Source organism: Barbus barbus, assembly GCF_936440315.1.
Source record: "Barbus barbus genome assembly, chromosome: 10".
In the NCBI taxonomy this organism is placed as follows: domain Eukaryota; kingdom Metazoa; phylum Chordata; class Actinopteri; order Cypriniformes; family Cyprinidae; genus Barbus; species Barbus barbus.
In genome coordinates this window covers 12,528,386-12,544,072 of record NC_136738.1, presented here as the reverse complement: position 1 = coordinate 12,544,072, position 15,687 = coordinate 12,528,386, and the positions used below count along the sequence as shown (strand labels likewise).

The following is a 15,687-nucleotide window of genomic DNA, read 5'->3' as shown; positions in this document are numbered from 1 at the left end:
TTGTTTTCAGTAATTCAGTTGTGCATTTTCCCCTAGTTGGTTAATAAAATTGCCCTCGATATACTTGGACACCCGGTAACAACTGGCGATGACGTCTCTGTTTCCTCTCTGGGCTCTTTTCTTTTTTCCTGTAAATAGATAGCTTTATGTATGGCAGTTAATTTCCTCATATACGAGCAAAGTTCCATTTATAATTGCTCTAGAGGCGGTCCTTTGTAGGGACCTCTACAATATGGCAGGCATGGGTCGACCCGTAAGCATTTCATGCGGTGTTAAGTGCATATTTCTGTTAGTTTGCATGCGATAGCTCATTAATGCAAGAGGTAACGCATCAATCCAGTTAAGTTTAGTGCTTTCACATATTTTGTTAATTTTGACCTTGATAGTTCCATTAACCCGTTCGACACACCCTTGTGCTTGTGGATGGAAATACACCCTTGTCTCTGCTTTGTTCTTAGTTGTTGCAATACTTGTTTTCCAGTTTTTTGTATGAATGCCGATCCATTATCTGAACTTATTTCTGATGGTATCCCAAATCTAGGAATTACTTCTCGTTAGAAATTTTATTACTGTTCCTGCTCCCTGATCTGCTGATGATACTGCCTCCACCCACCTGCTAAATCTGATCACAAGCATGTACCTTTAGCCTTGTACTCGCTTTATCATCTCCACGTCATCCATTACTAACTGCTTAAATGGCCTATTTGTGTCGCTATCCCTTTCCTCACATTGTATTTGGCACAAACTTCACATGTGGACAAAAATTCATCCACCATTGCATTTAAATAAGGAGACCAATATCCTTGCTGTTTAATTTTCCTTATTACTTCCCCACTTGCGCAATGGTCAAGACCATGCGCATCTGCAATGAGAATAGTCAAAAGTGAAGTTGGACTATTTGTCCTTCATGTGCACGCCAGAGCTCTTGTGAGTCTTTTTTAGCACCCCTTTGGTGCCACATTGATTGTTCATAGGGGCCTGCTTGTTGTTGAATTTGAATTATATCTTCCAATTGAGGTTGAGGTTCTATAAGTACTACAGGTGCTAATACTGGTACCAGACATCCTGAAGCTTTTTTAGCCTCTAAATCTGCTGCATTGTTTCCCTTAATTACATAATCATTTCTGTTTTTATGTGCCTGACATTTGATTACTGCTAGTCTTTTTGGTAGCATCATCAGGAGGGACATTCCTCAGTAGCGTGTGTGGGTTTGGTACCTCAGCTGGCATATCTTCTACTATTTCATTGATTGCTCGTAAATCATGCACAAGACGTCACCTGTTTTTGTCTGGTTTAATCACAGGCATAATTCAATTAATGCTCCTGCCTTCACTAACCCTTCAATAGTGTTTTTTACACCTGCTTCTGCATCAGGACGCAAAGGGTATTGCGATTTTCTGGGCTGACATGCATCTGGCGTAAGTTGTACTCTCACTGGTTTGCTGATTTTATTAATCCTATATCTGAGTCATGTTGAGACCATAGTTCAGTTGGTACCTGTCGCTCTATTTCCTTAAATAGTTCAGTGTCAGGACTGTCTATCAATTCGGATGTTACTTTCATTTGTGTCAGTTTATTTGGGCTAATAACCACTTCTTGTGGAATTCCCATCAAACTAGTTGCGCACAAAATTTGGTGCCCATTTACTTTTTCACACCTTTTTCATCGTTGGTCTTAAATCTTTTGCTTCCCAATTCTTTCCTACATATACTGCAATATGAGGGACAGACTCAGTAATTTTGAACCATTTTTTAACAAATTCACAATCTGGCATATTTAATGCTGCTCCCTGTTTATCTATTATGATGTACTGTGAGACTATTTCAGTTTGTTGTCTTTTTGTTTCTTCCTGCCATTTTTGTTCTATTTTTTCATCTCTTTCGGGATCAAACATCATTGTGCAATGAAATTCTGATTTTGGCAACTGTGCTTCTGGTATCTGAGCTTCAATAAACTTTCCCCATTTATTGACTGTCTATTTCACATCTTGTTCTATCAGTCCTATCCAATAAACATTTGCTTTTGGCTCTTCAACCATCATCTGAGTTTCTACTTCAATTGTGTCTATATAGACTCCTTCTGAAAACAACAAATTTGTAGCCCCAATTAACATATTGCATCTCTCCCTAACAAATTAACAGGAGTCTTATTTGACACAAGTATATGCATTGTTACACTTTTATTTTTTGTTTGTAGACACACTGGAGCTGTCATTGGAATTAGCTGCATTTGTCCCAAGAATCCTATTGTCTTTGCGAATTTCCCAGACAAGGGGAGATGTGTGGCATAATTTGAATTTACACTTATATAAACAGATTTTGTGTCCACCATCATTGGTGTGGCTACTCCCTCTTTATTAAGTTGCAGAATAAGCTCTTGAGAAGCTTTAGTTGTTAAAATTGGAAGCTAACTCTCCCCTGTAGGATTCTCTGGGCACCCCTAATAGCCTTGATTGGGTCCTCCCCAAGGGTTTACTGGGCCTTGTGATGGACCGCGGGTGGGCTGCTGCCAACTCCCTCCCCCCCTTCCACCCCGAGGTGGCTGCTGCCTTGGATTGGTAGGACAATTGATTCTGTTATGTCCGAACTGTCCACATCCCCAGCACACTCCTGGAGGACCAGTATATGGCTTGCCTCTTCCTCTCTGTCCGCTTTTTATGGGTTTTCTTTTCCATCCCAATGTCTCTGGTTGTTGGGTATAGACATTAATGATGGGTACAGGAAGGTGGTGTGCATTTGAGGGGTTGCTGCAGGAGGGCTCGGCTGAATAGCTGTTGGAGGATTATTCACTGGAGCCATCAATGTAATTTGTTCTGATTCTTCTTTCTTTATTGGAGCTTGAATCTTTTTCTTGTTCTTTTTTGTCAATTCTTCAAGTTGTAACTGAGTTAATTTTCTCTGTAGCTCTTTATCTTGGGTCTTGAGCTTCAGTTCATTTTTTCTATGCTGCTCCACTGCATGGGACACATGGTCACAGAACTCTTTGTGTGTTTTAGAGTTTAAGCCGACCACGTCCTCTAGCCTGCTCTTTACAGCTTGTTGCATGGCATCAATCACAGCATTTCTAAACAGTGTTGCCATTAATGGATTTCCTTCAGTCTCTTGTTTCCATCTTTTCAGCTGTCTCTGAACATATGTGGTTGGATTTTCTGTTTCCCCCAGCTGTTCTCCCTTTAATGATTTAGGGTCTAGTCTGATTGGGTACTCAGCTCGCAGTGCTTGCCACACTGCTGGACGGAATGCATCAAAAACAGTTCCATCCATATAGTGAGAGTCCACAGCTCTGTTTAGATTGGATGCTTGAAGAATTTCTTCCATATTTGGCCCTCCCATTATCTTTGCCAGAAGTGATTTAATGTCCCCCACAGCTAAAAGTTTGCCCATAGTTTCTTCTATGAACACCTTAATCCACTTTACAGCCACCTCATGAATATCAGGGAGGCGAGTGACCAGCCCCTCGAGGTTCTGTGAGGCCCAGGGGACATACTGTCCCTGTGCACCCTTGATTAAAATTGGGAGTTGTGCAGCTGGTGGTCTGAGGGTCCCCTGCTCTCCGCCCTGATCCCATTGCCAAACACCGTATTTCTCCCTCTCCCTCTAATTTATTTCCCCCTTGTATTTTTATTTGTTTATTTTTTCTCTATTTCTTCTTCTATACTGTCCCTCTGGGGGCAGATATGGGGGTGGTTTAAAAAAATATTTTTTCCTTGTTCTTTGTCTCCTTATCTGCCTTCCTTGCCTGTTTTATACTTTTTCATGTGTCAATCCCTTCTTTTTTGAACATGGCCAAAACTTTGTTCTTTTTTTCTCTATTTGCTTCTCTCTTTTTTTCTATTTTTTTTTTTCTATTACTTTTAGTTTTTTTTTTTTTTTATCAGAATTTCCATTACCTCACACCATGCTACATCAAATGTCCCTTCTTTTGGCCATTTTATCATCATATTCTTAGGTCTCTTCTGCCATTTGTTTGAGACTTTATATCTCAATTCTTTACCCAGTGTATATTTAAATCCTAATATTTCCACCGGAGTGGCTGCCATACTTTTTCCTATAATCTTACAATCCAATATTTAAGGCTCTATATTTATTTATCTATAGCCAATCATCTTTCATTTTTTTCCTCTTAATTTAACTATTTTAACCAATGATCTCCTATTTTTTTACCTTTTTTGTCACTTGCATATTTAAACTTAATTTTTTATTCTGTCTGATGCATGTACACTGAGTTTATAGTTTTAACTCTGTTTTATAATCACTCAATATTCAAATCTACTAAAAATATTTTTTCTATTTATTATTCTTCTCTTCTATTTTTTAAAATTCTTTTGTCCGCCCTTAAAAGTATTTATAACATACTTTTTTTAATTTATTATCTTGATCTCTCTTCTGCTGCTTTGATCTCAGAAATCTTCTCCTTCACTATCACACAGATATCTAAAAAGTAAAAGCTTATAACAGATCTTAATTCTATCTTTATTGATACAATTTTTTTCCTAATCACATTCACTCCTTCTAGTCCCTTTATTCACACAGGGATTATTCTTTCATTCTTTGTCTCCTTATTTATAGAGCTCATACAGTCATTCATCCCTCTCGGGTGCGGCACTAGCTGCGTCCTTCTCAAGGGAGATCCAAGAGGGGGCGCAGCTTTTACCCACCCAAAATGGAATTTATTTATTTTTCATACAACCTCAATCATTCATGCAGACGCAGACACAGACAATAAATCAGACTACTCTACGCTCCTCTAGAACGACCTGCGTCTGTACTGCTCACTCTTTTACCGATTCACTTCCTCAACACGGTAAGAACAGCACCCTACAGGATTTTTGCCGTCCTATGCAGTCCCCTGGAAATTCCTCCAGGGCGGTATCCGACGACTTTGCGCGCTTTCCTCTACTTTATCTGCTTAACGTTTAACGTTATCCTTAAGGCCCATTAGCAATAAACACAGATTATTACATGCAATTAGTTATTCTGGAATCAAAACTCCCTTTTTATTTTCTCTTTCTTTGTTCTTTAAATTTGGAAGAGCAATTTGGAAGAGTTCTTACCATGCTGGGCTAAATGGCAAACAACACAAATCAATTATATAAGCATAAACTGCCTACCTTTTATTTGTGGCCACTCAATTCGTGTTGTTAGTCAAACAGCCCAATGCGAATTTTCACCCTCTGCTCCAAACCAATCCTTTTCGTGACGCCAATTTGTGGTGGCTTCTGCCTTTTCTATGAATAATCTCTCTCAAATCTTGGGGTTTCGATGCCAGAAAATAGACTTTATTAAAACAAGAAAATAAAGCCGAGAAGTCTTCTGCAGAAAAGTTCTCTCGAACGTAATCGGCGTCCTCTTTAAATAGTATTTCCTCTAGGCGGGTTCAATACATTTCATATATGGTTTCACCTTTTTAGGCTGTGTTTTCCTTACATATATTTAGAAAGGGCTCCCTATATGGTAGGGAAAAGCAGCCCCTCTTGCATTTTTACAGCTGTTACCTATTTTGAGGGTCTGCACATTACAGTCATGCAGGCCTTCGACACACACACACAGGCATATGATTATAATGGAAGAATAATTTGATATATAAATGGCTAACTTAACCTTATTTATATTTGATTAATTCATCTTTCGACTAATAAAAATCCACCACATTACCAGTCAAATTAAATAAATATCAACAAAATTCATCTTTGCAGTGCAGAGGAAACACAGAAGCTTCATCTGAAGTGGCATTTAAATGTATTTACACACTGTTTAATGCAGGACATGAATGCATTTAACCTGCAGTTATAAACAAGGTTATTTTCGTAAACGAAAACTGAAACTAAGACTAAAACTATTGGTCAAAAAACATTTTCGTAAACTGAAATAAAATGATAATTTCAAAATAAATGAAAAACTAAACGAAACTAACGACAGTAACTGAAAAACTAACTAAAATAAAATATTTATTTTTGCAAATAATAATTTGCAAAAATAAATAATCGTGTTCGTGATTTAATAAGCTCTCATTCTGTGCCAGAAAATCGGTTCTGTGGTTGTTTAGGGAAATAGATGGTGCTTCATGCACGTGAGCTGCGTCCTAAGCGGCTGGCTATTCACAGAGAATGCGTTTTTGCATTTAAAAAACAAGACGCTGGCTATGAAATGGGAAATAACTATAAAATATGAAATGGAAATTAATAATGCACACTTTACAGCGCACGAACATTTAAAAGTGTGCTTGACGTGCGAGAACAACATGAGAGAGTGAGTTAACAGACACAGAATTAACATTTTTGGATGAGCTGACTTTCGTCACGCTTTGCGATTACTATGGTAACGTCCGCCTCAAGTCCATGACACGAGCACCGCTTTGACTGTACAAAATGCATCCAAAATGAGAGAAAGCGCTGTGTTTTCACCGCTTGCCGTGTTGTGTAAAAGGGGCTTTAGAACGGGGATTGATTGCGTTGTTCATCTGAAGCGCATCAAAGTAAAGTGAAAACATAATTTAAATCACCTTATCGCATTTAGTTTTGAGTAGTATGAGGTTTCAAAGCATTTTAGATTGTTTCTTCTTATTGTGTACGTTCATAGAGGGAGAGACGGGACATACAGTAGTGTGGCTCTTTGTGCAAAAGATCCAACAAATTAATGCATTGAAAACACAAATGGACAAAGTTTACAGAGTTTCAATGACGATTGCAAAGAACATGCCTGCGTCCCAATGTGCACACTGTCCATGCTAAATTCTATGTGATATTAGTCATTTTTAATAGGCCTACTATTTAGTGCAGATAGGGTGGATAATATGCACATTGGGACGCAGGGCATGTTTCCTCAAATCCAGCACTGGAGGGCCATTGTCCTGCAGAATTTAACTCCAACCTTGATTAAAAACTCAACTGCCTGATACTGTCTAGTAACTCTGAAAACCTTGATTAGCTTGTTGTTTGTAAACTATTGGCATATTAAACAAGATTACATCTTTAATATAAATGAATATGAACATGATATAAATTAATTAATTGTATACATATAAGTTGCATATTTTTGGTTTTTGTTGAATTGTAAAGAACTATTTTCTTTTTCATTAAGATGTTTGCACAAGAGTTAACTGTAAAATGCAAACATTCAACTTTAAACTCAACTTAAATGTCTTGGTTTAGTCTACACTGGAAGTGTTCCATTAACTCTTACTAAAACTGAAACTAAAATATACAAAAACTAAATAGAAATGTGTTCACAAAATAAAAACTAAACCAAAATGAACAAAACCATTAATGAAACTAACTAAAACTAAACTGAAATTATAGGAAATTTGAAAATGATGTTAAAATAAAAACTAATTTAAAAATTCAAAACTATAATATCCTTGGTTACAAATGCAGAAATAATGTTTTGATTATACAAGACATCAAATGTTGAATACTCATTTGAAATTATAAAAAAAAACTCAAAAGATACTTTAAAGGTCCCATGGCATGAACATTTCACTTAATGAGGTTTTTTAACATTAATATGAGTTCCCTTAGCCTGACTATGGTCCCCCAGTGACTAGAAATGGTGATAGGTGTAAACCGAGCCCTGGGTATCCTGCTTCGCCTTTGAGAAACTGAAAGCTCAGATGGCCCAATCTGGAATCTTCCCTTTATGTCGTCATATGGGGAAAGGTTACCTCCCCTTTCTCTGCTTTGCCCGCCCATGAGAAAATGAGCTACGCCCGTGCGAGGCGAGCGAGAGACATCATGGCTTGCAAACGAGTGCCCATACAACTGAATGCCCATTAAAGCTGTTCACATTTACATATTTTCTGTTGTCATTCATAAAACAAGTATAATTAGTAAACACGACCAATTAATAATAAATGTTAATCCTGAATCACTCTCACTATACTCCTTAAATCCTGATTTATAATCGCAACATCGTCTGATAAAATCAATATACATCTAACTTACACTAAAAAGCCATATGCAGTGGTTTTGGCTACATTACTGTTTTGCGTCTGAGTAATAAACTATGCGCATATTAACAGACAAATTATGTTCATATTTAAAAGTCCAAACAGTCAGTAAGCGACAAGTGCTTCGAAACGCGGTTTTATAAATGATTTATTGATGAGTCTGCTGCTTTAACACTGCGCTGGGAGAGTCAGACCTCGCGCTCGCGGGGCAGTACTTCAAGGCTTTGATCCTGAGTTTGTGGAGTACCTGTCAGGCTTTGATCCTGAGTTTGTGGAGCACGTCCACATGAATGTGTGACATCACTGGCGAATATCTAATCATGAGCCTTGGTTAAAGGTTAAAGGTTTTGCTAAAGGTTAAGAGATTGAAGAATATGATGAATTTAAATGCATTTACAATGAAAAAAGTACTTGTTCATGAAAGATGACAAAAAATAAATTATCTTTATCAGTGCAGTCACAAGTGAAACTTAAGTTAGTTTATATCGTTGGAAATATACAGCGATAGAGACTCGAACATGTAAGGTCACATAGTCATTTATAAAGCGTTATCTTTTGATTCTACAGCTTATTTATATTATATACGATCTGTAGATATTAACATTCATTTAAATTATTTATAATAACTTAAACTAAAATTGCTTGTGTAATGGATTAATAATAATATAAATCATATAATTATATAAATCATATAAAATAACTCTGCGTTCGACACTATCGATCAAAAAATTATTTTGAATAGACTAGAAAACTTTGTTGGCATTAGTGGAAGTACATTAGCATGGTTCAAATTGTACTTATCTGACCGCCATCGATTCGTAGCAGTGAATGAAGAGGTATCATATCGATCGCAAGTGCAGTATGGAGTACCTCAAGGCTCAATACTAGGGCCGTTACTTTTCACGCTTTACATGTTACCCTTGGGAAACCTGTAAAATTTTGGGTTTTGGCCAGACAATTTTTTTGTTGTTGTAGTTACCGTTCATTTGGAGCAAGAGAAACTGGGGGAGTGACTTTTTTGTGTCAGACATGTCACTTTGCTCACATCTGATTGGTCCAATTTCAGTTTGAGATCTCTAACTCAGAACATAACCTGCCCCAGAGCAGGTTAGCTGTTTAGTGTAAGTTACTATGGCAATGAACACAGCTAAAAGCCAAGCCACTTTCGTTTCACCTAAAATCCAGGATTGGTGCAAACTAAACTAAAATTTACCTGGCTAGCCAGCTAATCCGGCTTCATGGTACAGGCCCCTGTTACCCTAAAAAGTAACAGGCCTGACAGTAACAGGTTTGACGACAAAAGCACATGTACACTTTGAAATTATTTTACTTGTAGATATTAATTATATTAAATGTAATAAATAATAGTTTAAATTTACATTTTAAAAACGGTAACAGTATTGACAATGCATGATCAAGCCTCATAAATATCAAAAACAGAGCATTATATAAGTGAGAGAGAAACATGCTTGTGTTTTAAGTGTAGAAATCCAGGTTGAGAGATGATATAACCTATGTAATGATGTAACCCATAGAAGTGATGTCACTTGAATGTACATTTTACTAGGGTTCTTTGATGAGTGTAACAGGGCTGACATGAAATCAGGGGACAGCAATAAAATGAATTATATTTTATAGAAAAAATGCATACTTAAGCCAAAAACATTGCTTAACAATGAGACTATATTTCAAACAATATGCAAATGCTGAATAAGAAAATATCATAGTGAGGGACAGGCCAAAAACTTAAATTAAAGTAATATTTAAATGGCTTTTTATATAATATTGGTGAAAGAATGCATAGTATTATGTTGTTAAATTACAAATTTATTTGTTGTTATATTAAATCTATGTTTGATTATTTCTAAGGCGCTAATTTTGTGGAATGACCCATATATGTGTGGAATATGTGTGTGTGTATGTGTATGTGTATGTGTATATATATATATATATATATATATAGGGAGAGAGAGAGATAGTAAGGCTTAAAATATTATAGTACTTTTTATAGTAAATTATTATTATATTTTAAGGATAAACATCTGCTGGGTTGTATAGAAGAGATGATTTTCCAGGTCGTATAGGAGAAAATGAATGCACATACATATTGTTTGATTAATTGATATAATATGTTTCAAGTGTTGTGAAATTTGAATTTCTAATGTTCTGTGAATGATTTTTCAGCCTGAATCTCATATGCAAATGATCTGACAACAGTTAATAATGACAGTTATTAAAATTCTGGTTCCTTTACTTGCACCAACCATTGCTAGGCACAGACTATTCACTCAATCACTTGTTATAAAAATGTACACTGTCACCATGAAACATGTTTTTATTGCAAATTCATCTGCTGTCGTTCTCACAGGCAGATACAGAGGATGAGGAAGAAGATGAAGGCAATTGCAACTACATGGATTGTGTAACTGACAGCAGTGGTTGGGAAACTAATAATAGTGAAGAGAAGGCTATAGTTTCAATTTTGACCAGGTCCAGGTCAGGGATCTACCATACAAAAGAAGTAGCCATGGAACAAATCCATCATGAATTTGATTGTAAAAAGCGATTTGTATTAGACATGTCTGAAGATAGAAGCAGCCATCTTGAAGTCAGAATTGCTGAGTTAGAATCAAAGGGGAATCAAGATGGTGTAGCGGATGTCTCGGGGAACATCAACTTGTTTTCAGTCACTTTGAGGGCTCTGGGACCAGAAAATGATTTGGATGAGGAAGAGGTCTGTAAACCTCTGCTACCCAAATTACTGAGAAGTGAAGTTCAAGAATTATCGACATCTCACATCAGTCTACTGGAGAGACAGAACAGAAACCAACAGCTTTGTGCAGCCACACAAAAAGAAATGAAAACAGACAATCCAATGCAAATGGAAAGCAAAGATCTCCTTTTTCTATGTTCTTCTGATTTGGACATGAGGACTGAGCATGACACGTCAGGATATATGGTGACCCATACAGGAAAAATGCATGAACAAAACAGGTCCTTGTCTGAGGGGACAGACTGTGATACAGACTATATGTCACGGTAAAGACAACAATATTTATTTAAAGACATGTTGAACATGTTCACAATAAAATTGTTTATAAAATGTTCATAATAAAAATGGTAAAATGTAAAATAAATTGTTGATATATGCATCTATACACTGTATATGAGAAAGAAAGAAAAAACAGTACTTGTGAAAAGTTTGGGAACATTAAAATTTTAAATGTTTTTAATCAAGTCTCTTCTGTTCATCAAGGCTACATTTATGTGCTCAGAAATACAGTAAAACACTATTGTTGTGAAATGTTATGCTTTTATTCAGCAAATATGCTTTGAATTGATCAGACGTGACAGTAAAAGCAGTTACAAATTATTCTATTTCAAATAAATGCTGTTCTTTTTAGCTTTCTATTCATCAAAGAATGCTGAAAAAAGTTTCCAAGAAATCTTAAGCAGCAAAAACGACTATTAATGTTTATATTGATGATAATAAGAATCATTATTAATATCTGAGAAACAATAATAATTGAGCAGCAAATCAGCATGATTTCTGAAAGGATTGTGTGGCAATTAAAGTCTGGAGTATGCTGAAAATTCGGCTTTGCATCACAGGAATAAATTTAATTTTAAAATAAATCCACAGAAAAAAATTATTTCAAATTGTAATCATGTTTCACAATATTACTGTTTTTACTGTTTGTTTGTTTGTTTTTCCGTAATTATATTGTGTAATGTCACTCAGCCCAGTACTGGATCTGGATCTGTGAAGCTTGACATAGTGTTGACTAGTTATGAAGTTTGGAACTGTTAGAAAAAGAAGAGTAAGAAATGGAACCTAAAAACTTTTCACGGCTTATATCGTTCTAAATGTAACTGCAAGTGAATCAGCCTCTAGTAAAGATGACCTTTAAAAAAGAAGAATGTTTTGAAATAATGAGCTTTTTTCCCCCTTTTGTCTTGTCTTTTTGTATCATGTCTGCAAATTTTGTTATCTTAAATCCAGAGCTGGGTAGATTACTTACAAATTGTAATCCGTTACTGATTCCAGATTACATGACAAAAAGTCAGTGATCCATTACATTACACATTTTAGGTAATATAATCAGATTACTTTTGGATTACTTTTAAATTACTTTTGATTTACCTTGTTTATCACAATGATTTTAAATAGCATTATCTTGTACCATAATGATGTAAAAAATGCAAAGAGTAAGAAAACTTGTTCCATTCATTGTAATTTACAACATGATCGTGCATTAAACATTATATTAGATCAAGGTTTCTCAAACAGGGTTTGTAAAGGAACTGCAGGGGGTTGTGAGTTTAATGAAAAGCTGACAATTAATTTAATCATAAAAAAATTTAATGAAAATAAATTATTTTAAAACAAACTCCGTTTCGAGGAAAGTCTCTTCCTCGGCGGCGATATTTGCAACACTTCCAAAGCAGCTCATACAAAACCTCAAATCAAATCACTTTTATTGTCACATGTGCCTTCGTGAGTGAAATTCTTGAGAGCGTGCTCCAGACAGTGCAGAAACAATTTACATATAGACATTACCATACATACGTACAGACTTATACAGATGACAATGTGTAATATACACATACGTACATATACTCAGTACACACAGTGTACTATTAGACAGACATACAGTTACCGATACACATTATACACAGTTTGTAGTACACATTCTAAGTTATATACACACAGTAATATGCGAAGATGCAGCAGATTATATATAAACCGGATGTGCAAATGTCATGGATGTGCATTGGATGGTATCCAGTGCTGGCAAAAAGATTGTTGTATTTTTGCAGTAGTGTACTGGTAGTCCAGTTTGAACTGTATGGAATTAAAGTGCAGTGCGTGGTATATTGTAAAGTGGGAGTGTGCTGTAGGGTGTATTAGTTTTGACTGTTCATTAGCCTGATAGCCTGAGGAAAAAAGCTATCCCTCAGTCGGCTAGTGCGGGATCGGATGCTGCGGAGACGTCTTCCTGAGGGCAGCAGAGAGAGCAGTCTGTGGGACGGGTGGCTGGAGTCATTGATGATCCTCCGGACTTTCTTTATACACCGCCTGGTGTAGATGTCCTGGAGGGACGGAAGCTCACCTCCAACAATGTGACGGGCAGTTCGCACAACCCTTTGCAGAGCTTTGCGGTTGCCAGCAGTGCTATCTTAATGAACCTATCTTAATGAATGGGGGAATCCTGTAATCTCAAAAACTGCTCGCTGAATTCACAATTAAATTACGTATGTCAAATCAGCAACAAAAATCTGAAATTAATTGCCCCATGAATGTTGTTTCTTATGCTCAAATAGCATTTAAAAAGCGTATTTTTCAGGCTAGACCAGCCAATGCTCATGCGGAGTCATAATAACTTGCTTAAGACTGCTCATGTGCATTGGCTGGTCTAGTCAGGTTTCTATGGGAAATTTGGCTCTTTCATTTAGAAGGTGGGACTATTCCTCCATATTTCTCCCATTCATAAGTATAGGAGTGAACCATCTTTGTATTTCTATAGTCTCTGTTTTAAATAAAACACTTACTAAAAAATGTTTTTTTAGTTTGTTTTTTTACCTGCATGCCAGGTGATCATCAGAATCAGAATCAGAATCAGAATGAGCTTTATTGGCCAAGTATGTTTACACATACAAGGAATTTGTTGTAGTGACAGAAGCTCCACAGTGCAACAGAAGGACAGTAACAGGACAGGACACAGGTAATGAAACAAAATAACAGGAAATAACCAATGACCAATGTACAAAGCAGCAAAAAAAAAAAAAAAAAAAACACAATATATAATATAGGCGACTATGTATGTACAGGTCAAGTATGTGCAAATTAGAAATGAGAAAATAAAATAAGTGAGTGTGGTGAATGGATAATGTATTAGTTGTGTGTTCTACGTTTATTTATTGAGTGTTCATGAGATGTATTGACTGAGGGAAGAAACTGTTCCTGTGTCTGGTCGTTCTGGTGCTCAGAGCTCTGTAGCGTCGACCAGATGGTAAAAGTTCAAAGAGGTTGTGTGCTGGATGTGAGGGGTCCAGAATGATTTTACCAGCCTTTTTGCTCACTCTGGATAAGTACAGTTCTTGGAGAGTGGGGAGGGTTGTACCAATGATTCGCTCAGCAGTCCGGACTACCCTCCGTAGTCTTCTGAGGTCAGATTTGGTAGCTGAGCTGAACCAGACAGTTATTGAGGTGCAGAGGATGGATTCAATGATGGCAGAGTAGAACTGTTTCAGTAAGTCCTGTGGCAGGTTGAACTTCCTCAGCTGGCGAAGAAAGTACAACCTCTGCTGGGCCTTCCTGACAATGGAGTCAATGTGAATATCCCACTTCAGGTCCTGAGAGATGGTGGTGCCCAGGAATCTGAATGACTCCACTGCAGTCACGGTGCTGTTCATGATGGTGAGTGGGGGGAGAGCAGGGGGGTTTCTCCTGAAGTCCACGATCATCTCCACCGTTTTGAGCGTGTTAAGCTCCAGGTTGTTGAGACTGCACCAGACAGCCAGCTCCTTAACCTCCTGTCTGTAAGCAGACTCGTCACCGTCCTGGATGAGGCCGATCAGTGTGGTGTCGTCTGCGAACTTCAGGAGCTTGACAGAGGGGTCTTTAGATGTGCAGTCGTTGGTGTAGAGGGAGAAGAGCAGTGGGGAGAGTACGCAGCCCTGAGGAGCTCCAGTGCTGATGGTTCGAGTGCTGGATGTGAATTTGCCAAGCTTTACTAACTGCTGTCTGTCTGTCAGGAAGCTGTTGATCCACTGGCAGACGGAGGTGAGGACGGAGAGCTGAGTTAGTTTATTTTGAAGGGTTTCCGGGATAATGGTGTTAAAAGCAGAGCTGAAGTCCACAAACAGGATCCTCACATAAGTCCCTGGTCTGTCCAGATGCTGCAGGATGAAGTGCAGTCCCATGTTGACTGCATCATCCACAGACCTGTTTGCTCTGTAGGCAAACTGCAGGGGGTCCAGTAAGGGTCCAGTGATGTCCTTCAGATGAGCCAGAACCAGTCTTTCGAATGATTTCATGGCTACAGACGTTAGTGCCACAGGTCTGTAGTCATTAAGTCCAGTAATTTTGTGTTTCTTTGGGACGGGGATGATGGTGGAGCGTTTGAAGCATGAGGGGACTTCACACAGCTCCAGTGATCTATTGAAGATCTGTGTGAAGATGGGGGCCAGCTGCTCAGCACAGATTTTTAGGCAGGCTGGTGACACCATCTGGACCAGGTGCTTTCCTTCTTTTGTTCTTCCTGAAGACCTGGCACACATCGTCTTCGCTGAATTGAATTGTAGGTGTGGGGGAGAGAGGGGTTGCTGGAGGTGTGAATGGTTGTGTGGAGGGGTGTTCTGGGCGGGTGTGGGGTGATCGTTCAAAACGACAAAAGAACTCGTTTAAGTCGTCTGCCAGGTGTTGATTCTCCAGAGTGCTGGTGTTTTGTAGCTGGTGATGTCCTTTAATCCTAGCCACACTGAAGCCGGATCGCTGGAAGAGAATTTGTTCCTGAGCTTGTCAGAATAATTCCTCTTTGCCACTCTGATCTCCTTTTCCAGTGTGTATTTGGCCTGTTTGTACAAGACTTTATCCCCCTTTCTGTGAGCATCTTCTTTGGCCTGACGGAGCTGTCTGAGTTTGGCAGTGAACCATGGTTTGTCATTGTTGTAGAATAGATGAGTCCTGGTAGGAATGCACATGTCCTCACAGAAACTGATATAAGATGTTACAGTCTC

At 37.8% G+C, this 15,687-nt stretch overlaps 1 protein-coding gene across 1 annotated transcript in view; it reads left to right on the top strand.

Moving 5' to 3' along the window:
• The window catches only part of LOC306876454 (uncharacterized protein), a 77,547-nt gene extending 65,694 nt beyond the window's left edge, over positions 1–11,853 (top strand). The window contains exon 10 of the mRNA XM_079427624.1: positions 10,313–11,853. Coding sequence (XP_079283750.1) covers positions 10,313–10,987 — 675 coding nt within the window. The 3' untranslated portion in view covers positions 10,988–11,853. The remainder of the gene's footprint in view (positions 1–10,312) is intronic.
• The last annotated feature ends 3,834 nt before the right edge of the window (positions 11,854–15,687 follow it).